At 40.4% G+C, this 21740-nt stretch overlaps 1 protein-coding gene across 1 annotated transcript; it reads right to left on the bottom strand.

Moving 5' to 3' along the window:
* Positions 1-4997: 4997 nt before the first annotated feature.
* On the bottom strand, positions 4998-19980 carry LOC138953327 (protein crumbs-like). Its single transcript, XM_070325126.1, has 7 exons — positions 19683-19980; positions 16621-16723; positions 15227-15340; positions 14429-14542; positions 12795-12908; positions 11972-12100; positions 4998-5318 (listed from the first exon to the last, which is right to left on the bottom strand). Exons 1-7 carry the CDS (start codon positions 19968-19970, stop codon positions 5071-5073), a joined length of 1110 nt encoding a protein of 369 aa, XP_070181227.1. The 5' UTR covers positions 19971-19980; the 3' UTR covers positions 4998-5070.
* Between the last annotated feature and the right edge of the window lie 1760 nt (positions 19981-21740).

Raw genomic sequence — 21740 nt, 5'->3', positions numbered from 1 at the left:
AAGAGTGTCATTGCAGATAAGATTTGTTTTCTGAAAGTCCTCCTGGTATTTGAAAGCTTCTAATGACGGTTCCTTTGATTGAACAGTTCATGTTTAACGTTCTTACTGTCTGCAGATTGTACAGACGTAGTGATTGCCAGAGAAGATAACAATCTCGACTAACACATCTCACATGAAAATACTTGTGACAGCGGATACAGTAAACTCATGGTGTGTCATCTGTGTCAAACACAACTCGCTCATCTTTCAGAACAAAGACCATTTCAAGGCTATCACTGTCTTTGACCATTTCCCCACACACGCCACAGATCCAAAGGTCGTTTTCATCACTGCTTGATGGCGGAATGATGTTGATCACTTTCTTAAACTGTAAATCAAAAACATCGGGTCAGTATTCCATAAGGAAAATGAGTGTTGAACGTTACAAACAAACATTGAAATATCGTAAATAAAACGCTATCACAAATGCACGTGTACCCCTGTTCGCTCGCGTGTGCGTGGCGACGTGTGTGTGTGTGTGTGTGTGTGTGTGTGTGTGTGTGTGTGTGAGAGACAGAGATAGAGAGAGAGAAAGAGAGAGAGAGAATGAGAGCAAGAAAGAGAGAGAAAGAAACAGACAGACAGATACAGAGAGACAGACAGAGAGAGAAGGAGAGAGAGAAAGAGAGAGAGGGGTGAAGGGGCGGTAGGGCTATAGCGGGAACCAAATTTGCTTGGAAGAAACAATTTTGTCTCTCTTTTCTATATCATGGACGGCATAGTCAATCAAGCACACTTAACATTGCTCAATTAAGAATGGAAAAGCCAAGTTAAACGACTTGTCTTCGTATTTTCAGCAAGGAAAATGGAGCACTTACCTCTGTCCCATTCAGTTTCTCTCAAGACCAGGCTGCTTTTGTGTGGACGTAAACCTCGTAACCCGGATGTTTTGATCAATTTCCCACCAAAAACAGTTCACGAAAACCTCGTAAAAGCCAAAACGAGGTTTGTAAATTACCATCATTTTCCGAGAAAACCTCGTAAGATCCCTTAAGTGGTAAAGTTGAAAGCCCGCGCAAACGGTTTTGAGTTGTGAGGTTTGTTTACAGCAGCTTCATTAACTAATTAGGCAACATATTTATTTGATTTTTGTTTCAGAAGGTAGGTAAAAAAAATTACGATTTCAATTATGCGCGCGCGCGCATGTGTATGTGTGTATGTGTGTGTGTGTGTGTTTGCGTGTGTGTGTGTGTGTTTGCGTGTGTGTGTGTGTGTGTGTGTGTGTGTGTGTGTGTGTGTGTGTGTGTGTGCAAAAGATAGAAAGACAAAGAGAGACAGGGGCGGAGAAAGCGTGAGAGAGAGAGAGAGAGAGAGAGAGAGAGAGAGAGAGAGAGAGAGAGAGAGAGAGAGAGAGAGAGAGAGAATGCCAATAACAATGACAATTCTTTATTTAACGAGGGTAGTAGCTAAGCAGTGGCCTGCTTTTTTACATCCAGCCCTCGCTCTAAAGAGGGACTAACTAAGAAAGTGAAATAAAAATACAAGATAAAAAATAGAAAATAGAAAGACTAAAATTCTACATAACGAAAGTTAAAACACATTATACATAATGTACACAAAATGCATTGCATTGAGTTAATTGATGTGAATTTAGTAGTATATATAAATATATATAGAGAGAGAGACTTACAGACAGACACACAAATAGATGTGCAGACAAAAAGACAGAGAATTAGTGTGAGAAAGAGAGACAGAGGGAGGGAGAGAGAGAGAGACAAAGAGCGAGAGAGAGAGAGAAGAGAGAGAGAGAGAGAGAGAGAGAGAGAGAAAGAGAGAGACAGAGAGAGAGAGAGAGAGAGAGAGAGAGAGAGAGACTTAGACTTAGACTTAGAACATTTTATTCACATAAAGGGTAGACATTTTAGGCCATAGGCTTAATCTTACAATGTGCCCTTTACATTCACACAAACACATATTCACGCGTGCGCCCGACTAGAATCATAGAAACATCAAACATACAGTAATAATAAATGAGAAAAGTAGTAGAAAATACATGAATGGAACATCAATAAAGCAATTACAGAATGGAACATTAATTACGCAATCACATTTGCGCACTCACACGCAGACGCACAAGGAGGAACACATATAATACTAATAATAATATACACACAACTAAGTGCCATTCAACAAGCACACAGTGAGCCTACCAAGACAGGTAGATTTAGCATTATGTAGGCATGCAGCAGTCAATATTTCAGAGTAATAAAATAATTATAATTAACAAAGCTAGCTACAATACCGGCAGCGTAACTTATGAAGACCTCAGTATGTGTTTCCTGAGGGAGGTTTTGAATGCGTTCAATGAACGGCACGTTTGTACATTCGAAGGAAGAGAGTTCCACAGTGAAGGTCCCACAAAAGCAAAGCTAGTTTTGTATAGATCTATGCGAGTCCTTGGTAATATATATATATATAGATTTGTTTGACACATAGCGCTCGGAAGCTTTAGTCAAGAATGCATTTAGGTATGGTGGGGCCAGCTCATTGAGCGCCTTGTACATTAGAATTAAGATGTTGTAATCAAACTGCTGTTGAAGTGGAAGAATATTGGCTACCTTCAACTTTTCTGACGTGGACAGATAAGGATTGGTTACAATAAGCTTAGCACCTCTTCTGTGCAAGGAGTTTAGTTTTTTCATTATATTTTCACTGGCACCGCACCATACAGTGGAGGCATAATTAATATATGATAGACAGTGTGCCACGTAAAACATTTTCAGTCCCTCCTTGTCTACAAAGGGTTTTAGTTTAGATAGGAGATGGAGATTGCTTGACAGCTTTTTACAGATATTCTTAACGTGTATGTTCCACCTAAGCTCCTGGTCAACTTCAATTCCTAGTACTCTGTGTGATGAAACCTGTTCTATATGATCTGAGTGCAGTTTTAAGTTGAGGAGAAGGGGCGCTCTCTGATGTTTCTGTCTAGATGTGACTACCATACTGCTGGATTTTTTGGGATGCAGGGTCATTTTGTTGTTACTACACCACTGTTCAACGTCGTTGATTCCCTGCTGAAGGTCAGCCTCCACTTGAACTATTTTTTTGGACGATGAGTGAAGAGAGCTATCATCAGCAAAAAGCTCACAAGATACATTTTTATTCGTAATATGCAAAGGTAGGTCGTTTATGAAGATACTAAATAAAAGTGGGCCAAGAATGGACCCCTGAGGAACTCCGCAATTTAGAACACCATCTTGTGAATATTGACCATTTAGATATACCCGCTGGGATCTGTTCGTGATGAACGATGCAAGCAACTTAACTGTATCACTGTTGTTTATATAAAACTTTAGTTTAGTTATGAGAATATTGTGATCGACTGTTTCAAACGCTTTCCTCAGATCGAGGAAAACTGCACCAACTAATTTGGAATCGTTGATAGCCGACAGCCAGGTGTCACAGAGACGGACAAGAGCCGTGGAACAAGAATGAAACTTACGAAAACCAGATTGGAATTGGTAAAAAAGATCGTGGCTTTCCATGTGATGGATTACATGTTTATGGATATGCATCTCAAGAGGCTTAGAGAGCACCGATAGAACAGAGATAGGACGAAGGTTGTTGATGTCGCTAGAATCCGACGTCTTAGGAATAGGAATAACTTTAGCACATTTCCACTCCAGAGGGAAGACCTTTGTTTTAATACATAGATTGTACAAGAACGTCAGGGACTCTACTATATACGGAAGTGAAAGTTTTAGAAAGAAGGTACTAATAGTGTCTACGCCCACGGACTTTTTATTCTTGAGGTCAGATATATATTTCCCTACTTCATCCCTGCCAGTGCAGGGATAGGGCTCTGGTCAGCAGACCGCAGCCGGTCACTACAGAAACTCTCAAGGAGAGGGTTAGAGAACTCGTTTTGTGTGGCTATAGAATTAGATTGGGTAAGGAGGGACGCGGCGGACAAGAAGTGGTTGTTAAGCGTGTCTGGCGATGCCACGACCGAGGGCGCTAAAGACGGCTTACGCTGCTTATGCGTAACCTCGTTCATGGCACGCCAGAGGTGCGCTGTACATCACAATTATTCGAAATCATCTGTTCGAAATACCTACGTTTCGAATTTTTCACTAAAACACTGATTTTGTTCCTCTGAAGTTTGTACTCGTTAGTGTTTTTGTCCTTCTTAAGCGTGTCCCTAATTTTCATAGCCTCCATTATTTCAGCTGTAATCCACCCAGGCTGCGCCTTTTGTTTAACTCTCCTCCTTCGAATGGGGGCATGCTTGTCCACAATAGGCATAAACAAGCTTTGCCACAAGGATAAGGCATCGTCAGAATTATCACAATTATGTACAGGAGAAAAGTTGACATGACTCAAATCATATAAAAAGGAAGTTTCATTAAAGTTCTTAGTTGAGCGGTACTCAAAGGTGGTATGCTCGCCCTTGGCACGCTTCCGTGGTCTCCATGACAACGTGCACATGATGGGACTGTGGTCACTGAGACTGACATCAGAGAGCCGGACGTTAGACACCCTGTTTACATTATTGGTATAGATATGATCTAATAGGGTGGAGGAGGTGGGAGTAACTCGCGTAGGCTGCTGCACCAGTTGTTGCAGTCCAAATAAATTGCAAGTTGACTCCCAGGATGTGTGTGTTTTAAAAAGATCAATGTTGAAATCCCCTAAAAGAATATAGTCAGATTTTGGATTTGCCGCAGTGACCAAGTCCATCATGTGCACAAAGTCATCATACCAGGCATAATTATAAGAGGGATTTCTGTACAAGATACAGATAAGTATGGTAGAGTCTTTAGAGAGAGAGAGAGAGAGTACAAATATATAAAAGGTATCACTTAAATATCAGTGAGCGAAACTGTTTGTCTGTGGCTTTATTCCAAGAGGACTTAATGAGCACTCATTGATACAAGCTTGGTTCTTTTGCACTATACACTTCCCAGCTGTTTAATAAATAGTACACATTACACCAAACTAATTTTTGTAATTATGAAAAGTGGCCCTCCCTCACAACACAATGAAGCAATATTTCCTTTTTTCTCATACATGTTTTTTTGTAATGTGTTTTCACTCGCACGTCCTTTGATACAACTGGGCGCCACTCTTCGCTTGCCAGGAACCTTCCGGACCTTGCCCCGTGAAGCTCTTCATGTAGCATGTGCCTTGAAAGATGATGAAGGTTATGCACTGCGGGTCAGTGCTGCACCGTGCAGCACAGGTGGTGCTGTCCGTCGGAGGAGCGATCCTATCCCACAAATCACCCGTGAGGTCCATGTTTTCATAGTAAAGGTAGTTGGTAGCCAGCTGACTGCAGTCTGCAAAAGTAGGTTTGGAGGATTAATACACTTTATTCTTCTTCTTCTTCTTCTTCTTCTTCTTCTTCTTCTTCTTCTTCTGCGTTCGTGGGCTGAAACTCCCACGTACACTCGTGTTTTTTGAACGAGTGGAATTTTACGTGTATGACCGTTTTTTTACCCCGCCATTTAGGCAGCCATACGCCGTTTTCGGAGGAAGCATGCTGGGTATTTTCGTGTTTCTATAACCCACCGAACTCTGACATGGATTACAGGATCTTTTTCTTGCGCACTTGGTCTTGTGCTTGCGTGTACACACGGGGGTGTTCGGACACCGAGGAGAGTCTGCACACAAAGTTGACTCTGAGAAATAAATCTCTCGCCGAACTGACGTGGGGACGAACTCACGCTGACAGCGGCCAACTGGATACAAATCCAGCGCGCTACCGACTGAGCTACATCCCCGCCCTTATGCTTATCAAAACTCGATAATGTTATTTTAATCTGATTAGTGCCCTCGACCTGAACACATCTTCACTTCCGGCTTTTGTCATTTTCGATCGAAGTCAAATATTTTTAAAAAAAATGCGGTAATTACGTTTTGATTTCGTGGTAATGGAAAAACAACATTGCTTAGGCCAAAAAAAAAAATAGGTCTGTTTACGGTAACCCGACCGACCCTAGTTTTTTCGCGCGACCCTAGACTTTTTTTTGGCATTTGGGGAAAAAAAAAAAAAAATCTTGGTTTTTTGGCAAAATAACGTAAAAATATGGTTTTTTGGAAAAAAAAAAAAAAAAAAAAAAAAAACATCCCGACCTACCGACCCTATTTTTTTGGCCTATGTTACCGTAAACAGACCTATTTTTTTTTTGGCCTTAGTGATTTAATTCGCAGCAGTAAAATTGCAAACTACAGTAGCTGTTTGAATCTAAGTAATTTAGGAAAAGGTACATGAGTTCATATGTTAGTGTATATGAGCGAGAGAGAGAGAGAGAGAGAGAGAGAGAGAGAGAGAGAGAGAGAGAGAGAGAGAGAGAGAGAGAGAGAGAGAGAGAGAGAGAGAGAGAGAGAGAGAGAGAGAGAACTCGAACTTGAAAACTTTATTACCGAGGGATGATAGCATTAGGTCCATATGGTCCTTTCTTACAGCTAGTCCCTACTATAATACACACATGAAACAAAGAACACATATGACTAAGTGCCAAAAGGTGCTCACAGAACAGAAGACGACTTTGTTTTACAATAAAAATGTTTCTAAAAACGTGTGTCTGCTGAAAATTGGTGTGTGTGTGGATGAATGTGCGAAGAGATAGTGGACATAATTTCGTGTGTCTGACTTGAACGGTTTTGAAGTTATCTTTGTTTAAAGTCAAAAATAACGCCAAAACCGGCCATCTGAAAAAGGACATCGTGATACCTCGTGTTTTGAATATGCCACAGAAAAATAACAAGAAGCACAAATGAATTGCATTTAGTTTGATTGAATGCCTGAAACATCGCTTTACAGACGAGACCAAACGTCAAATCTAAATCTCGAGAGAATTTTTTTTTTTCGATAACCGAATTTTAAGGTGTCGCACGCAAGATGATTCGTCATCACGGCATACATTTTTCAATCGCAGATATTTACTAAATTTCTTTTTCAAAAACTCTGGAATTGATGTCGACACGTCAAGCGATAACGGTGTATCAAACTGCTGTCTTTCAAGTAATCCAGCAAAGACTGCAGAACTTTTGAACAGCATTTTTGAAAACGATTTGAAAATTTCGTCATATCTTGCGTGCGACAAAATGTTCGGTAATTAACGGTTATTTTCTTTTAAAAACAAAATTTACATGTACAAAGATCTACTTCATTTACGGAACCACGTGACACATTCTGTGTTCAAAATTTGTGAAGAAATCACGAACCACGATTGCGCTATCAAGTGTTGAAATTATGTCGTCAACATCTTTTCAGATCTTGCGTGCGACACCTTCTTGCGTTCAACATAAAATGTCACTACCTTATCGAGTTTAATGGGTAAAACTAACTATTTGTTGTCTTAGTTTAATCTTCTTAATTAAAAGCGTAATAAAACCGAACTTCTAAGATGAATTTTAATTGAGATTAGCGAAAGAGCGGGCACGCAAGTCGACCTTAAAGTAAAAGAATGATAACACGAGCGTTTGTCGTGTTGTCTTGCGTGCAACACATTGTCCAAAAAGGAAAATGTATATTTTTCTCAGACGTTTTTTAAGTTGAAACCTTGAAACTTCACACACATTTGGGGTTTAATCGCCCCCATGCATGGTAAAAGTCTTGTTGACCCTTGTCAGATTTCAAGGTCACGGCTGGGTCACATGTGGTTCAGAAAACGGATGAAACATATTTTTTCAGAGATTTTTGAAGCTAGAACCTTCAAACTTCAAACAACGCTTTTGCTTAATGATTGTTCAACATGGAGAATTCAAGGTTGATCCTTGAGAAATGTGAAGGTCATAGCAGGGTCTCGTGTGGGTAAAAAAAAAAACATAACCTTTTTCTCAGAGTTTTTCAAAGCAAGAACCTTGAAAGTTCACATTTTTGGGCTTAATAGCCTCCATACACGGTTAAAGTCTTGTTGACCTTTGTCGAATCTCAAGGTCACATGGGCAAATCAAAAACACGAAAATGCATCATTATCTCAGTTTTTTTTAAAGGGAGAGCCTTCAAACATCACACAACTCTCAACTCCGACTTAAAGAAGTTAAGGTAGATCCTTGTCACATGTCAAGGTCACAGAAAGGTCTCGTACGGGTAAAACAAACAAAACAAACAGATAATATTCATTTTTTCAGCTTTGTTGTTAGCTAGAATAGAGGCACATGCCACCATTCCATTCAACATGACTCATAGAAATGTATGATGTATGACGTAATTGCATTGTGTGTAATGACGCGGCTGCCTCTGTAGTTATTCCAGCCTTTGAAGAAATGGCGTTTTTCCTTGCTTGGACACATTTTTCCTTTTCTTGGATGTTTCAGGAGTTTGGGTGAGTTTGGTGTATATGGTTGAACACAATTTAAAATTTGCATAAAAGTGTATTAAAATAAACAGTGGTAGCCAGTCTCATCTGTTGTGTCGACAATTTAATCTCTTTTGTGTGACCTCAACTTGACCCCTCTGAATGCTCTCAATCATGGAAATTGACCACACTTTGATTATAACCAAACAACATCAAAACTTTGGAATGTGTGAAGTTTCAAAGGTGTTGCTTAAAAGGCGTTCGTGAAAATGACAATTGTATGTGTCTGACTTCAATGCGACCCCGCTGCGACCTTGACGTTTGATTTTATCAACCAGACTTTCATCATGTGTGAATGACTTCAAACACTATAAAACTAGTTGAAGAAATTGACAATTTTTCAAAGTTTAAGCCAGATGGCACTGCTGTGACCTTGAAATTTGACAAACATTAACCAGGCGGTCACCTTTTTTAGAAAATATCCTTAAAGGATCTTTAACCTTACTGTGACCTTGGAATTTGATGAGGTTTAATTTAACTTGCGTAGTGTGCCAAGTTTCAAGGCCCTAGCTTCAAAAACATATGAGAAAACCTCATTGAAAAATGTATATGTTTGACCTCAACGCGACCCTGCTGTGACCTTGACTTTTTCAACCAGACTTTAATCGTGTGTGAACATTATACACTAGAACTGTGTGTATTTTCAAAGCTCGTGCTATAAACGCGCTGAATAAATTGAAAATATTCCACATTTGGACCAGATGTGACCCCGCTGTGACCTTGAACTTTGACAAAGATTAACAAGCAGGTCACTTTTAATGAGGTTTTATAAAAATGCTGAAAGTATGTGAAGTATGTAAAGTCTAACTGATCTAGTATTAAAACATGTAAGACGTGACAACGACAATTTTCCAGTTTGCAAAGGAAATTTAACCTCGCTGTGACCTTGAAATTCAATGTTGTTTAGTGTGATGTGCACCATACCTGGAGGTCATTATACTTTGGTTGTGTGCCAAGTTTCAAAGCCCTAGCTTTAAAAACGTGCGAGATAACCTTAATGCTATGACTCAGTGCCGTTTTGAATGATATAACGAACAAAATTATCGTTATTTGTAAAATCATTTGGGTAAATTTATCTTTTCTTTTCGTAATTGGGTTCCAGCATCTGTTGTCTTAACAAAAATCACAATATCAGTCGTGTTTGTCAACTTTTATTTTTTAGCCCCTTTGTCCGCTTTTCGTGCGCACCTTTTGGCACTTAGTCATATGAAAAATAAAAAAAAAATAAAAAAACATTAAATAAAAAAAACCATAAAATAAAACAAAATTATGTAGGGAAAAGTATAACAAAATAAAAATAAAAAATTCAAAAGTGTCCTTGTTAATGGAAGCATACTATACACTTTCTCTTTCACACATCCTCACACACACTCGCACAAATTGTACACCGACTTAGTCGTTAGAGAGGTGCTTTCGGAGCTGTCTTTTAAAAGAAAATAATGACAGACATGACTTGATATTTACAGGTAGTGAATTCCAAAGGAACGCACCAGAATAAGAAAAACTAGTTTTAAACAAATCGATGCGGGGCCTTGACAAGGCAAGGTTATTTCGAGTGTTTGAATAATATGACGGAGATGATTTGAAGAGTTGTATAAGATATGTTGGGGCGTCCTTATAGACGACTTCAAGTTATACATAAATGAACATTTATTATACAAAAGCTGCTTTTTTAAGCTTAACATCCCAATACTTTTCATCTTTTCCTTTGTAGAAAGAGATGGTTTGGGCAGAACTAGTTTAGCAGCTCTACGCTGGAGCGAGTTCAGCTTCTTCAAGTGAACTTCACTACACCCGTCCCATACTATGGAAGCAGAATCAATATGGGGGTTTTATATGTGGGCATTGTAAAATAGTTTTCTTGTGTCTAGATTCATAATGCTTTGTAACTTTGACAAAAGAAACAGGTTTTTAGCAATTTTTTTGCAGATTCCATTGATGTGAGTCTGCCATTTGAGATTATTATCAACAGTAAGTCCCAGAAAACGGTGCTCAGCTACTTGCTCAATGGAGTGCTCATTTAGGGACAGACTCAGAGTCATTTCTGAAAGTTGATATTTTTGGCGAGTGCTGATTATCATAGACTTTGTTTTTACTGGATTAATAAGCATACGATTTGCAGAACACCACTCAGAAACATCGTTTAGGCTCTGTTGTAATTTGTCTTGAATTTGTGCAGGGCTTTTCCCTGTTGCATGTAAGGTAGTATCATCTAAAATAAAGAGACCAAAAAGCAATGTACTCACGTTAAAATGACGAACACGGAACGAATAACGGCGACGTTTCGACCTAAGGGTCTTCTTCAGGCACAAAAACACAAAAGTACACACACAAAAAAGAAGAAGAAAGACGATAGAACAAATAAAGAGGAGTTTTGTGTTTTTGTGCCTGAAGAAGACCCTTAGGTCGAAACGTCGCCGTTATTCGTTCCGTGTTCGTCATTTTAACGTGAGTACATTGCTTTTTGGTCTCTTTATTGTTCCCTCTCACATGCAGTCGCCATTGTTTAATACTTTAGTATCATCTGCTAACATATGACACTCAACAGATTCAGACTGTAGGTACAAGGGCAAATCATTTATATACATGCAAAATAATACAGGTCCCAAAACAGACCACTGTGGCACTCCACATTTCACAGTACCCTGAGAAGAGTACGTATCGTGTACGTATACAGATTGAACCCTCTCTCTAAGATAAAAGTAAAAAAAAGCGACAGTGCTAGAACTTTTCAAATAACATTTTAATTTCTGTAGAAGGATCTCGTGATCCACGAGGTCAAAAGCTTTTTTTAGGTCCAAGAAAACATCACCAGAAATGTCTAACCTATTAATGGATGAGTACCATGAATCAGTTAATCTGGCAAGGGCAGTGTTACATGAATGTTGAGAGCGAAAACCAGACTGAAGTTGATGCAAGAGATTGTGGTCCTCCAAATAAGTAACCAGATGTTTTTGAACATGCCTTTCAAGAGGCTTAGATAATACAGATAACAAATATATAGGTCTAAAATCATTTAAGTCTTGAGAACCTTTTTTCTTTGGCAAAGGTATGACTTTCGCTTTTTTAAACTCTTTTGGAAAAACATTGTGTTGAATACATAAATTTTAAACATAAGTCAGAGACTCTACTATATAAGGAGTAGACAATTTTAATAATTTATTACTTATTCCATCAAGTCCGGAAGACTTTTTTTATTTTCTAACCTTGCTATGTACTGGCCAACTTCATGGATGGCCATTATCGGAATAACAAACGCTTCCGTGTTTCTTAATTTTTCATGACAGAACACCTGCAAGCGTTCACAACAGGAATGTGTTTCTGTACCTGGAGATTTTGAGTCAGAATCTACCAGTGATTCAGCAACGGACAAAAAATAATCGTTAAAGTCGTTGGCCTTTATATTCTGAGGAATACTACTATTTTTTGAGGAGTTGCCTTTTAAAAACGTGTTGAAAGCTATCTTAGTCTCCCCTACAGAGAGAGAACGAGACGAGACAAGACAAGACAAGACAAAAGAGAGAGAGGGGGAGAGAGAGAGAGAGAGAGTGAGAGAGAGAGAGAGAGTGAGAGAGAGATAGGGAGAGAGAGAGAGAGAGAGAGAGAGAGAGAGAGTTGGGCCGTACCTGTCAAACACTCATTCGTTGAGTCTGAAAAGAAGAGACTGTCTTTGCAGAGACATTTTCCAGAGAAACAACCTGCGAGCCGGTAAACACAGGGTGCGTTTGTTCCACAGCTCTTGTTCAGCCAAATTTCTGTGTGCGGAAACATTTCAGGAGACAGTGCGTTAGACTATAACATTTAACAACAACAACAACAACATCGTCAACAACAACAACAACAACAACAACAACAACAACAACGACAACAACAAGTATTCTTTTCTTTTCACATTTAGTCAAAACGAGACTGCGTTGTTTGTGTGCGTGTGTGTGTGTGTGTGTGTGTGTGTGTGTGTGTGTGTGTGTGTGTGTGTGTGTGTATGTGTATGTGTGTGTGTGTGTGTGTGTGTGTGCTTGTGTGTGTGTGTTTGTGTGTGTGTGTGTGTTTGTGTTTGTTTGGGGGTGTTTGGGTTTGTGTGTATGTGTGTGTGAGAGAGAGAGAGAGAGAGAGAGAGAGAGAGAGAGAGAGAGAGAGAGAGAGAGAGAGAATACCAGTCTCGCAGTGTAGCCTGATTGACAGGTGCAAGTGTAGCCATTGGCCTGATCAGAACAGCTCCCTCCGTGTCGACAAGGGTTGGAGGCACACTTGTCTATGTCTGTTGACAGGTTCTTTTTTACATCAAGAAAAAGAGAGAGAGATAGAGAGAGATAGAGAGATAGAGAGAGAGAGAGAGGGAGAGAGAGAGAGATAGAGAGAGAGAGAGAGAGAGAGAGAGAGAGAGAGAGATTGACAGAGACAGACAAACAGACAGACAGACAGACAGACAGACAGACAGACATACAATACCCTTTTCGCAGTGTAGCCCGGTGTAGCCTGGTTGACAGGTGCAAGTGTAGCCATTGACCTGGTCAGAACAGCTCCCTCCGTGTTGACAAGGGATGGAGGTACACTCGCCTATGTCTGTGGACAATTTGACGGAGTCAGACTCTAAAAACGTGCTCAACGCTCATCAGTAGGATCATCGAGTAGTCGTGAAAGACACAGTCTTCTGTCTTTGATAAGGTTAACAATAAGCACGGCGCGTCAAAACAACCTCCTTTATTTTTGTCTTTCGTATAATCTGCACAAATTAAACATTCATTCAGTAAAGAATCAAGGAGAGGTAGGGAGAGAGAAAGAGAGAGAGTGAGAGAGAGAGAGAGAGAGAGAGAGGGAGAGAGAGAGGGGGGGAGGAGAGAGAGAGAGGGGGGAGAGAGAGAAAGGGGGAAGAGAGAGAGAACGAGAGAGAGAGAGAGGGAGAGAAAGAGAGAGAGAGAGAGAGAGAGAAAGAGAGAGAGAGAGAACGAGACGAGACAAGACAAGACAAGACAAGACAAGACAAGACAAATTCTTTATTAACGAGTGTAATGGTTTGAGTCAAGCTGTGGAACTCACAGAATGAAACTGAACGCACTGCATTTTTTCACAATGACCGTAGTCCGCCGCTTGTGCAAAACGGAGTGAAACTGATGAGCCTGTTTAGCGCGGTAGTGGTTTCGCTGTGCTGCATAGCACGCTTTTCTGTGCCTATCTTCGTTTTAACTTTCTGAGCGTGTTTTTAATCCAAACATATCATATCTATATGTTATTGGAATCAGGAACCGACAAGAAATAAGATGAAATTGTTTTTAAATCGATTTCGGAAATTTAAATTTGATCATAATTTTTATATTTTTAATTTTCAGAGATTGTTTTTAATCCAAATATAACATATTTATATGTTTTTGGAATCAGGAAATGATGTAGAATAAAATGAACGTAATTGTGGATCATTTTCTAAAAAAAAATTTAATTACAATTTTTAGATTTTTAATAACCAAAGTAATTAATTAATTTTAAGCCTCCAAGCTGAAATGCAATACCAAAGTCCGGCCTTCGTCAAAGATTGCTTGGCCAAAATTTCAATCAATTTGATTGAAAAATGAGGGTGTGACAGTGCCGCCTCAACTTTTACAAAAAGCCGGATATGACGTCATCAAAGACATTTATCGAAAAAAATAAAAAAAAAACGTCCGGGGATATCATACCCAGGAACTTTTATGTAAAATTTCATAAAGATCGGTCCAGTAGTTTACTCTGAATCGCTCTACACACACACACGCACAGACACACAGACACACAGACACACACAGACACACACACACACACACACACACACACACACACACACACACACACACACACATACACCACGACCCTCGTCTCGATTCCCCCTCTATGTTAAAACATTTAGTCAAAACTTGACTAAATGTAAAAAGAGAGAGAGAGAGAGAGAGAGAGAGAGAGAGAGAGAGAGAGAGAGAGAGAGAGAGAGAGAGAGAGAGAGAGAGAGAGAGAGAGAAAGAGAAAGAGATTGACATAGACAGACAGAAAGACAGACAGAAAGACAGACAGACAGACAGACATACAGATATACAATACGACAGACAGATATACAATACCCGTATCGCAGTGTAGCCCGGTGTAGCCTGGTTGACAGGTGCAAGTGTAGCCATTGACCTGGTCAGCACAGCTCCCTCCGTGTTGACAAGGGTTGGAGGCACACTCGTCTATGTCTGTGGACACATTCAGGGAGTCAGAATCGAACCGTTATTCGTGTATAAAATAACTAGATTTGTTTTATGCACAACATCGATATTATTTAGACTTTAATTCGATAGCGCGCCTATTTGTTAATATTCCATTTGACTTCTGAAAACGTATTTTTATTAACCTTTGCCGTGCTTCCTGGGTTCACCTGTACCCAGAGACACACTAAAATCATTGTAACTCTGGAACCATTAAAGGTATCGTTTTGAAATTTTAAGTATCTCTCACACACCTAATTTGCTCTCTGTCTGCAAATTTTTAGTGTGTACATGACAAAACATTAAAATTAATTGATTATGTTAATTAACATAAACACTACCGATGGCGCGGGTTCACACAAACCCATACTTTTAAAGAGTAGTAGTGATTGTAACTATCCCTTTGCCGACGGCGCGGGTTCTGCTACACCCATAATTACCAAAGCGGCGGAACACAAAAAATATGGCCGTGTGATCACAACGTTACCAAAATCAAGAAAACATTTCAAGAAATAAAAGCGTGGAAAGCATCTGAAACGGTGTTTGTCATACTTCATTTGAGAAATAAACACCCAGCATGCGTTGAATCCATGTACTGGATAGTTATGCTTTTTGCAGTAAACTGAACAACAGATTAAGAAACAAGATACAAGAAAAAGATACAAGAAATACCTGTCTCGCAGTGATCACCCGAGTAACCTGGAAGACAGTTGCACGTGTAGGCCCTGTCCCCGTCTACACAGTTCCCTCCGTTCTGACAGGGGCTGGAGGCACACTCGTTCACATCTTTAGACGAAACGCACATTCCAACATTGTATCATTCAAAAGCAAAAGTTTGGTTACTTGTCACAACTATCCAAGTTATAACATTCTCGGAAGTCAGTAATAATGCTGCGTCGGCCAAGCAAATAACGGTTTTTGGTGTGACGGGAAAAAAAACAGGGCCGGAGTGCTATGTAAATTAGGAGCAGTTCTTCCAAACCCATCACAAAAATATGACACTACCAGCCTGTTCCCGCATATTGAGCCAGAATCTTTTGTGCCTTTCAATCTATTGGCCACACGACACCTACCCTCCGGCCTAGATTGTCAACCTCAGCCTTGATACCCCCCCCCCCCTCCCCTTTTCGTTTATAACGGGTGTTTTGTATGTGCTTGTGCGTGTGAGTGTGTAGATATGCTGGTTTGTCCACTTTCCAATTGAAATGCTTCCGTGTATGTTTTATGTTTGTTGCTTCTTTGATTTATGTTGATTTATATTGTTGTTGCTATACCTGTAAAATGTGACCTAAAATCATATATTTGCAAAAGGGTGTATGGGCACCGTTTCTAAACAATAAAACAATTGCCGTGTCCCCCTGTGATAGAGAGAGACAGAGAGAGGGGGAGAGAGAGAGAGAGAGAGAGAGAGAGAGAGAGAGAGAGAGAGAGAGAGAGAGAGAGAGAGAGAGAGAGAGAGAGTGGGAGAGAGAGAGAGAATAAGACAGGGAGTGAGTGAAAGAGAAAGAGAGAAACACACAACTAAATACACACACATATTCAGAGAAGCGGATTCGGGGGGAAGGGGGGAGTGACTGAATCTCATATATATAGATATGTGTCATTCTATGTGTGTGTGTGTGTGTGTGTGTGTGTGTGTGTGTGTGTGTGTGTGCGTGTGTGTGTGCGTGCGTGCGTGCGTTTGTGTACGTGCTTGCGTGTGGGTGTGGGTGTGGGTGTGTGTGACTTATACTTTCCTTCCAATGTCTCTCTTTTTGTGGACGGTCTTCGTGACTAAATGGGATGATACCGCGCTATAGATAGATGGGTCCAGGGTTCAATCCCCGGTCGGGCCGACTTTTTATTTTATTTTCTATCTATTTTGTGTTTATTCTTTTACTTTATTTGTGTGTAAATGGGCACGGGTACGTATTTGGTTGTATCTCATTGAGAGCAGGGCGGAGCTGGGTAGGCATGCTAGTCACATATCTACGCTTATTCGTGTTACGTTACCCTCCAAAATAAATAATTGTCATTGTCATTGTCATAATTATAGGTGCAACACTCAATTGTTGCGTTTTACTCACCGGCTGGCAAATCGTTGCAGACGTGGTTCAAGCCACGCGTATCTACAGGCATGCAGATTTTCGTGTGTCCGCATTGGCGTGCACGGCATCCATGAGTCGAAGGCTTCACAATAAAAAAAACTATTTGTCACAATTTTCACGAGTTTTCATTCATAATTAGCTGAGAAATAAAATAACCAATGTTCATATGTGACAAATCCAAGTTGTCAATGGTTTTGAGCTTCAGGCGAAACGTGGATTGTGTGTGTTTTTGAACTACTAAAAAATGAAACAAGTCGCGTAAGGCGAAAATACAACATTTAGTCAAGTAGCTGTCGAACTCACAGAATGAAACGGAACGCAATGCACTTTTTCAGCAAGACCGTTTCACTCGTAGCATCGTCAGTCCACCGCTCATGGCAAAGGCAGTGAAATTGACAAGAAGAGCGGGGTAGTACTTGCGCTGAGAAGGATAGCACGCTTTTCTGTACCTCTCTTCGTTTTAACTTTCTGAGCGTGTTTTTAATCCAAACATATCATATCTATATGTTTTTGGAATCAGGAACCGACAAGGAATAAGATGAAAGTGTTTTTAAATTGATTTCGACAATTTAATGTTGATAATAATTCTTATATTTTTAATTTTCAGAGCTTGTTTTTAATCTAAATATAACATATTTATATGTTTTTGGAATCAGAAAATGATGGAAAATAAGATGAACGTAAATTTGAATCGTTTTATAAAAAAAATAATTTTTTTACAATTTTTAGATTTTTAATGACCAAAGTCATTAATTAATTTTTAAGCCACCAAGCTGAAATGCAATACCAAAGTCCGGCCTTCGTCGAAGATTACTTGACCAAACATTCAACCAATTTGGTTGAAAAATGAGAGCGTGACAGTGCCGCCTCAACTTTCACGAAAAGCCGGATATGACGTCATCAAAGACATTTATCAAAAAAAAAAGAAAAAAACGTTCGGGGATATCAATCCCAGGATCTCTCATGGAAAATTTCATAAAGATCGGTCCAGTAGTTTGGTCTGAATCGCTCTACACACACGCACGCACGCACGCACACACACACATACACCACAACCCTCGTTTCGATTCCCCCTCTATGTTAAAACATTTAGTCAAAAACTTGACTAAATGTAAACAAGTCGCGTAAGGCGAAAATACAACATTTAGTCAAGTAGCTGTCGAACTCACAGAATGAAACGGAACGCAATGCAACGCAGCAAGACCGTATACTCGTAGCATCGTCAGTCCACCGCTCACGGCAAAGGCAGTGAAATTGACAAGAAGAGCGGGGTAGTAGTTGCGCTGAGAACGATAGCACGCTTTTCTGTACCTCTCTTCGTTTTAACTTTCTGAGCGTGTTTTTAATCCAAACATATCATATCTATATGTTTTTGGAATCAGGAACCGACAAGGAATAAGATGAACGTGTTTTTAAATTGATTTCGAAAATTTAATTTTGATAATAATTTTTATATATTTAATTTTCAGAGCTTGTTGTTAATCCAAAAATAACATATTTATATGTTTTTGGAATCAGCAAATGATGGAGAATAAGATGAACGTAAATTTAGATCGTTTTATAAAAAAACTTTTTTTTTTACAATTTTCAGATTTTTAATGACCAAAGTCATTAATTAATTTTTAAGCCACCAAGCTGAAATGCAATACCGAAGTCCGGGCTTCGTCGAACATTACTTGACCAAAATTTCAACCAATTTGGTTAAAAAATGAGGGCGTGACAGTGCCGCCTCAACTTTCACGAAAAGCCGGATATGACGTCATCAAAGACATTTATCAAAAAAATGAAAAAAACGTTCGGGGATATCATACCCAGAAACTTTCATGTCAAATGTCATAAAGATCGGTCCAGTAGTTTGGTCTGAATCGCTCTACACGCACGCACGCACACACACACACACATACACACACACACACATACACCACGACCCTCGTCTCGATTCCCCCCTCTATGTTAAAACATTTAGTCATAACTTGACTAAATGTAAAAAAGCTGGTGTGACAATCAGCCACGAAACATCTTATATTGCACGTTGTGCGTTTTTTGTCAGCTTTAATGACAAACAACAGGGGGAAAACTAATAGCAAAATGATAATTCCCATTTGATGGGGGTTTTCTTCCTTGCCGTAAAACCCAAGTTGTGGATGCAAATACATTGTTGGTTTAAACACGATTGTATTTAAATTGAACATGGTGCAACAAGAGAAGGAAATACAAAAGGAACACGAACTCATGAGATAAAACTACATGCCCTACACAAAAGAGAATTTGACATGACAATCATGATGTCCGGACAAGCAATGCTGATACAATATGCAACACTCAATTGGACCGAAACAAACCAAACATAGAATAAGACATAGAGAAAGGGAAATAGAAGAAAAGAAAAAATACGGAGCGGAGATAGGTACAAAGAGCGCAGGGCATAGCGCATACAAAAGAAAAGAAATAATGATTCTTTGGCAATATGACAGTGAATCAGATCCAGTAGTTCGTCCATTACATCGTTTAAAAGTGCACAATTGTAACCCTCCACCACAAAATGAGTACGAGTCGCATGTCACCTCGCGCGGTTCTGCGCTAGGCTTAATATAAGTCCGGGGAGTGTCTGGTAACAGTGTGAGGGTTACCTTAGTCACAGGTTTATAACTCAAACAGTTTTTGCTCTTTTCTAAAACGGTGTTCACCACTGGATAAAAAAAACTCTTTATGAAAATGTAAAAATTTGAAAATCATGCAAATGTGACATGCGACTCATTCCGTGGTGGAGGGTCACAATTAAAGGCAATGAGGTTACAATACACACATGACTATGGGTACCATTCCAATCCCGGAGGAGCCTCTGTGGCGCACTACATTCACTTCTCTAACATGTTAATATATTTCAACGAATATATCAAAATGCTACGTTGAGCGTGGGGCTCTTTCTGTGCATAAATGTGACGATGTTTCCACTGGATCTGAGGAAATGTACGCGTACATAGCTAAAACCGCGAAAGCTGGAAACAGGCCATTTCAACAGAGCTAAACGTTCTCCTCACCAAAGAGTTCCCTGAAGCCCGCTCCTGCATCCACCCATCCGCCAACTCCTGATCTTTCTCTTCTCTGGCGTGCAGAACACAGAGGTTCTGGTAGAACGAGAACCGCCCACAAAGTTCTATGTACCAGCACACCCTCCGACATTGACGAGAGTTGCTCAAAGTGTACTTCTTCAAAATGTCGTCAGCTTCAAGGGGGTTTGATTTCCCCGATGTCCCCGATACTCCAGTTTCCAACAGAACGTTGATGACAATAAGAGAACAGAGAAGTCCGTACCAGGAAAAAGCCATCGTAGATGCAGCTGCTGTAAGCCTGCGTATAGGATTTAGATACGTCGCGAACAAACGTTTTTTATATACAGTCAGAATGCTGATCAGATGATACATAATACTGCACATTTAAAGGCCATCTCCGCCTCACATGAGGTTTAGAGAACGATGACATATTCTCACTAAAACAGCAATACTACCATGACGGAACACAATCGCAATCGCATTCAACAACAATAAATGACACTAACAGATCTCTTGTATGGCTATTAAGCACGCCAGGGCCGAAGTACACGAGAAATTTACCAACCGGGTGGGAGCCAACCACGGTGTTGGACTGGTTGAAATTACAATTCGTTGTGATTTCAACGAATCAGAACCCGCGGTTTGTTATCCCCCGTTTGGTTGGCACCCACTTTCGGTTCGTGCACCTCGGCGCAGTTCTCGTGGTTTAATTACCCCCCGAGCCATCGGGGCCTAATGTGACCCACTTAACTACGGATGAAACGTGGACGCCGGGCAGCTTTGGAGCACGTTTGTGCCGACGATAAAAAAAGAAGACATCCAAAGCAATAGCAATTATTGTATCCTGTACTGTATCATTGTTGCCCGGCTTGTTATATACTCCCTCCCAGACCGCTCGCGCCGTGTCAGACCGTAGTGGAACGCAACGCGCCGTAGCACGCCGGGCCCGCAAACTGTCACACGCCGGGACGCACAGTGATTGAACGCGACGAAACGGCTACCATACACCCTAGCTTGCCGTGAGAACCGTGAAAAAACGTGGCAAAACGCGCAGCCTGTAAGAAGTCGTATTCAATACAAAATTGCATGCATTTGTTTCTCTTTCTTTCATGGTACAGGACCTGCTTATCTCTCTGAGATGTTATCAAAATATTCAAACCTCTCCTCTCTTCGCTCTGCAACAGATACCAATGTACTTAGTAAACCAAAAAGAAACAGAAAATCAACTAACTATGGATTTGAGAGATCCTTCAAGTACCAGGGACCTCTTGTCTGGGAGAAAATCCCCCGGAGCATTAGGGATTCCCAGTCACCATCTGCCTTTAGAACAGCCCTCAAAACACACATGTTTAAGTTAGACCTCTGAAGGAGATCCCATGATCGGTGAGTCATCGGCGCTGCCACGTGTATTATCTACTAAAGTGTGGCGTTCATGAGGATGTGTATGTGCCTGTGTGTGTTGTACCAGAATAACGTATGCGTACATGGAATGACATTGCGGGTTACCTGAACATTGACAATGACGAAAGAAAGATTGTGTGTGTGTGTGCGCGCGCGCGCGTGTGTGTGTGTGTGTGTGTGTGTGCGTGTGTGTGCGTGCGTGTGTGGGTGTGTGTGACCATGTTTGAATTTATTCGGATTTAGTTCTCTTTCCTTGTTTGTATTATGATTATGTAAGTGTAAAGCGCTCTGGGCTCGTCACCACGAGGTTTACGCGCTATATAAGTAATCGTTATTATTATATTATTATAAGCAACCGTGACAAAACGTACACTTAAAGCGGCAAAACGCAACAAAACGTTAAAGGACCGTGAGATGCCGGGGAATACACATGCTTCCCGTCCCACTACGGACCCACTCCGGACCGCCTCCAAATTTTGTTCAGGCCTATTACGTACGTACTGTCACGTTTTGTTGCGTTTACTCCGTTTTATTACAGCCTACTAGGTTTCTAATACGCACCGTGATTGTCGTGGCAATTGTTTGACAGTTTAAAAATCTGGCACGGCATCCACGGTAATCACGGCCTGTCACGTTTGCCCATTC

The sequence above is a fragment of the Littorina saxatilis genome, linkage group LG17 (assembly GCF_037325665.1).
Source record: "Littorina saxatilis isolate snail1 linkage group LG17, US_GU_Lsax_2.0, whole genome shotgun sequence".
Lineage (NCBI taxonomy): Eukaryota > Metazoa > Mollusca > Gastropoda > Littorinimorpha > Littorinidae > Littorina > Littorina saxatilis.
Note: the sequence above shows the minus strand (reverse complement) of the source record. Positions and strands in the feature narration are given on the sequence as shown.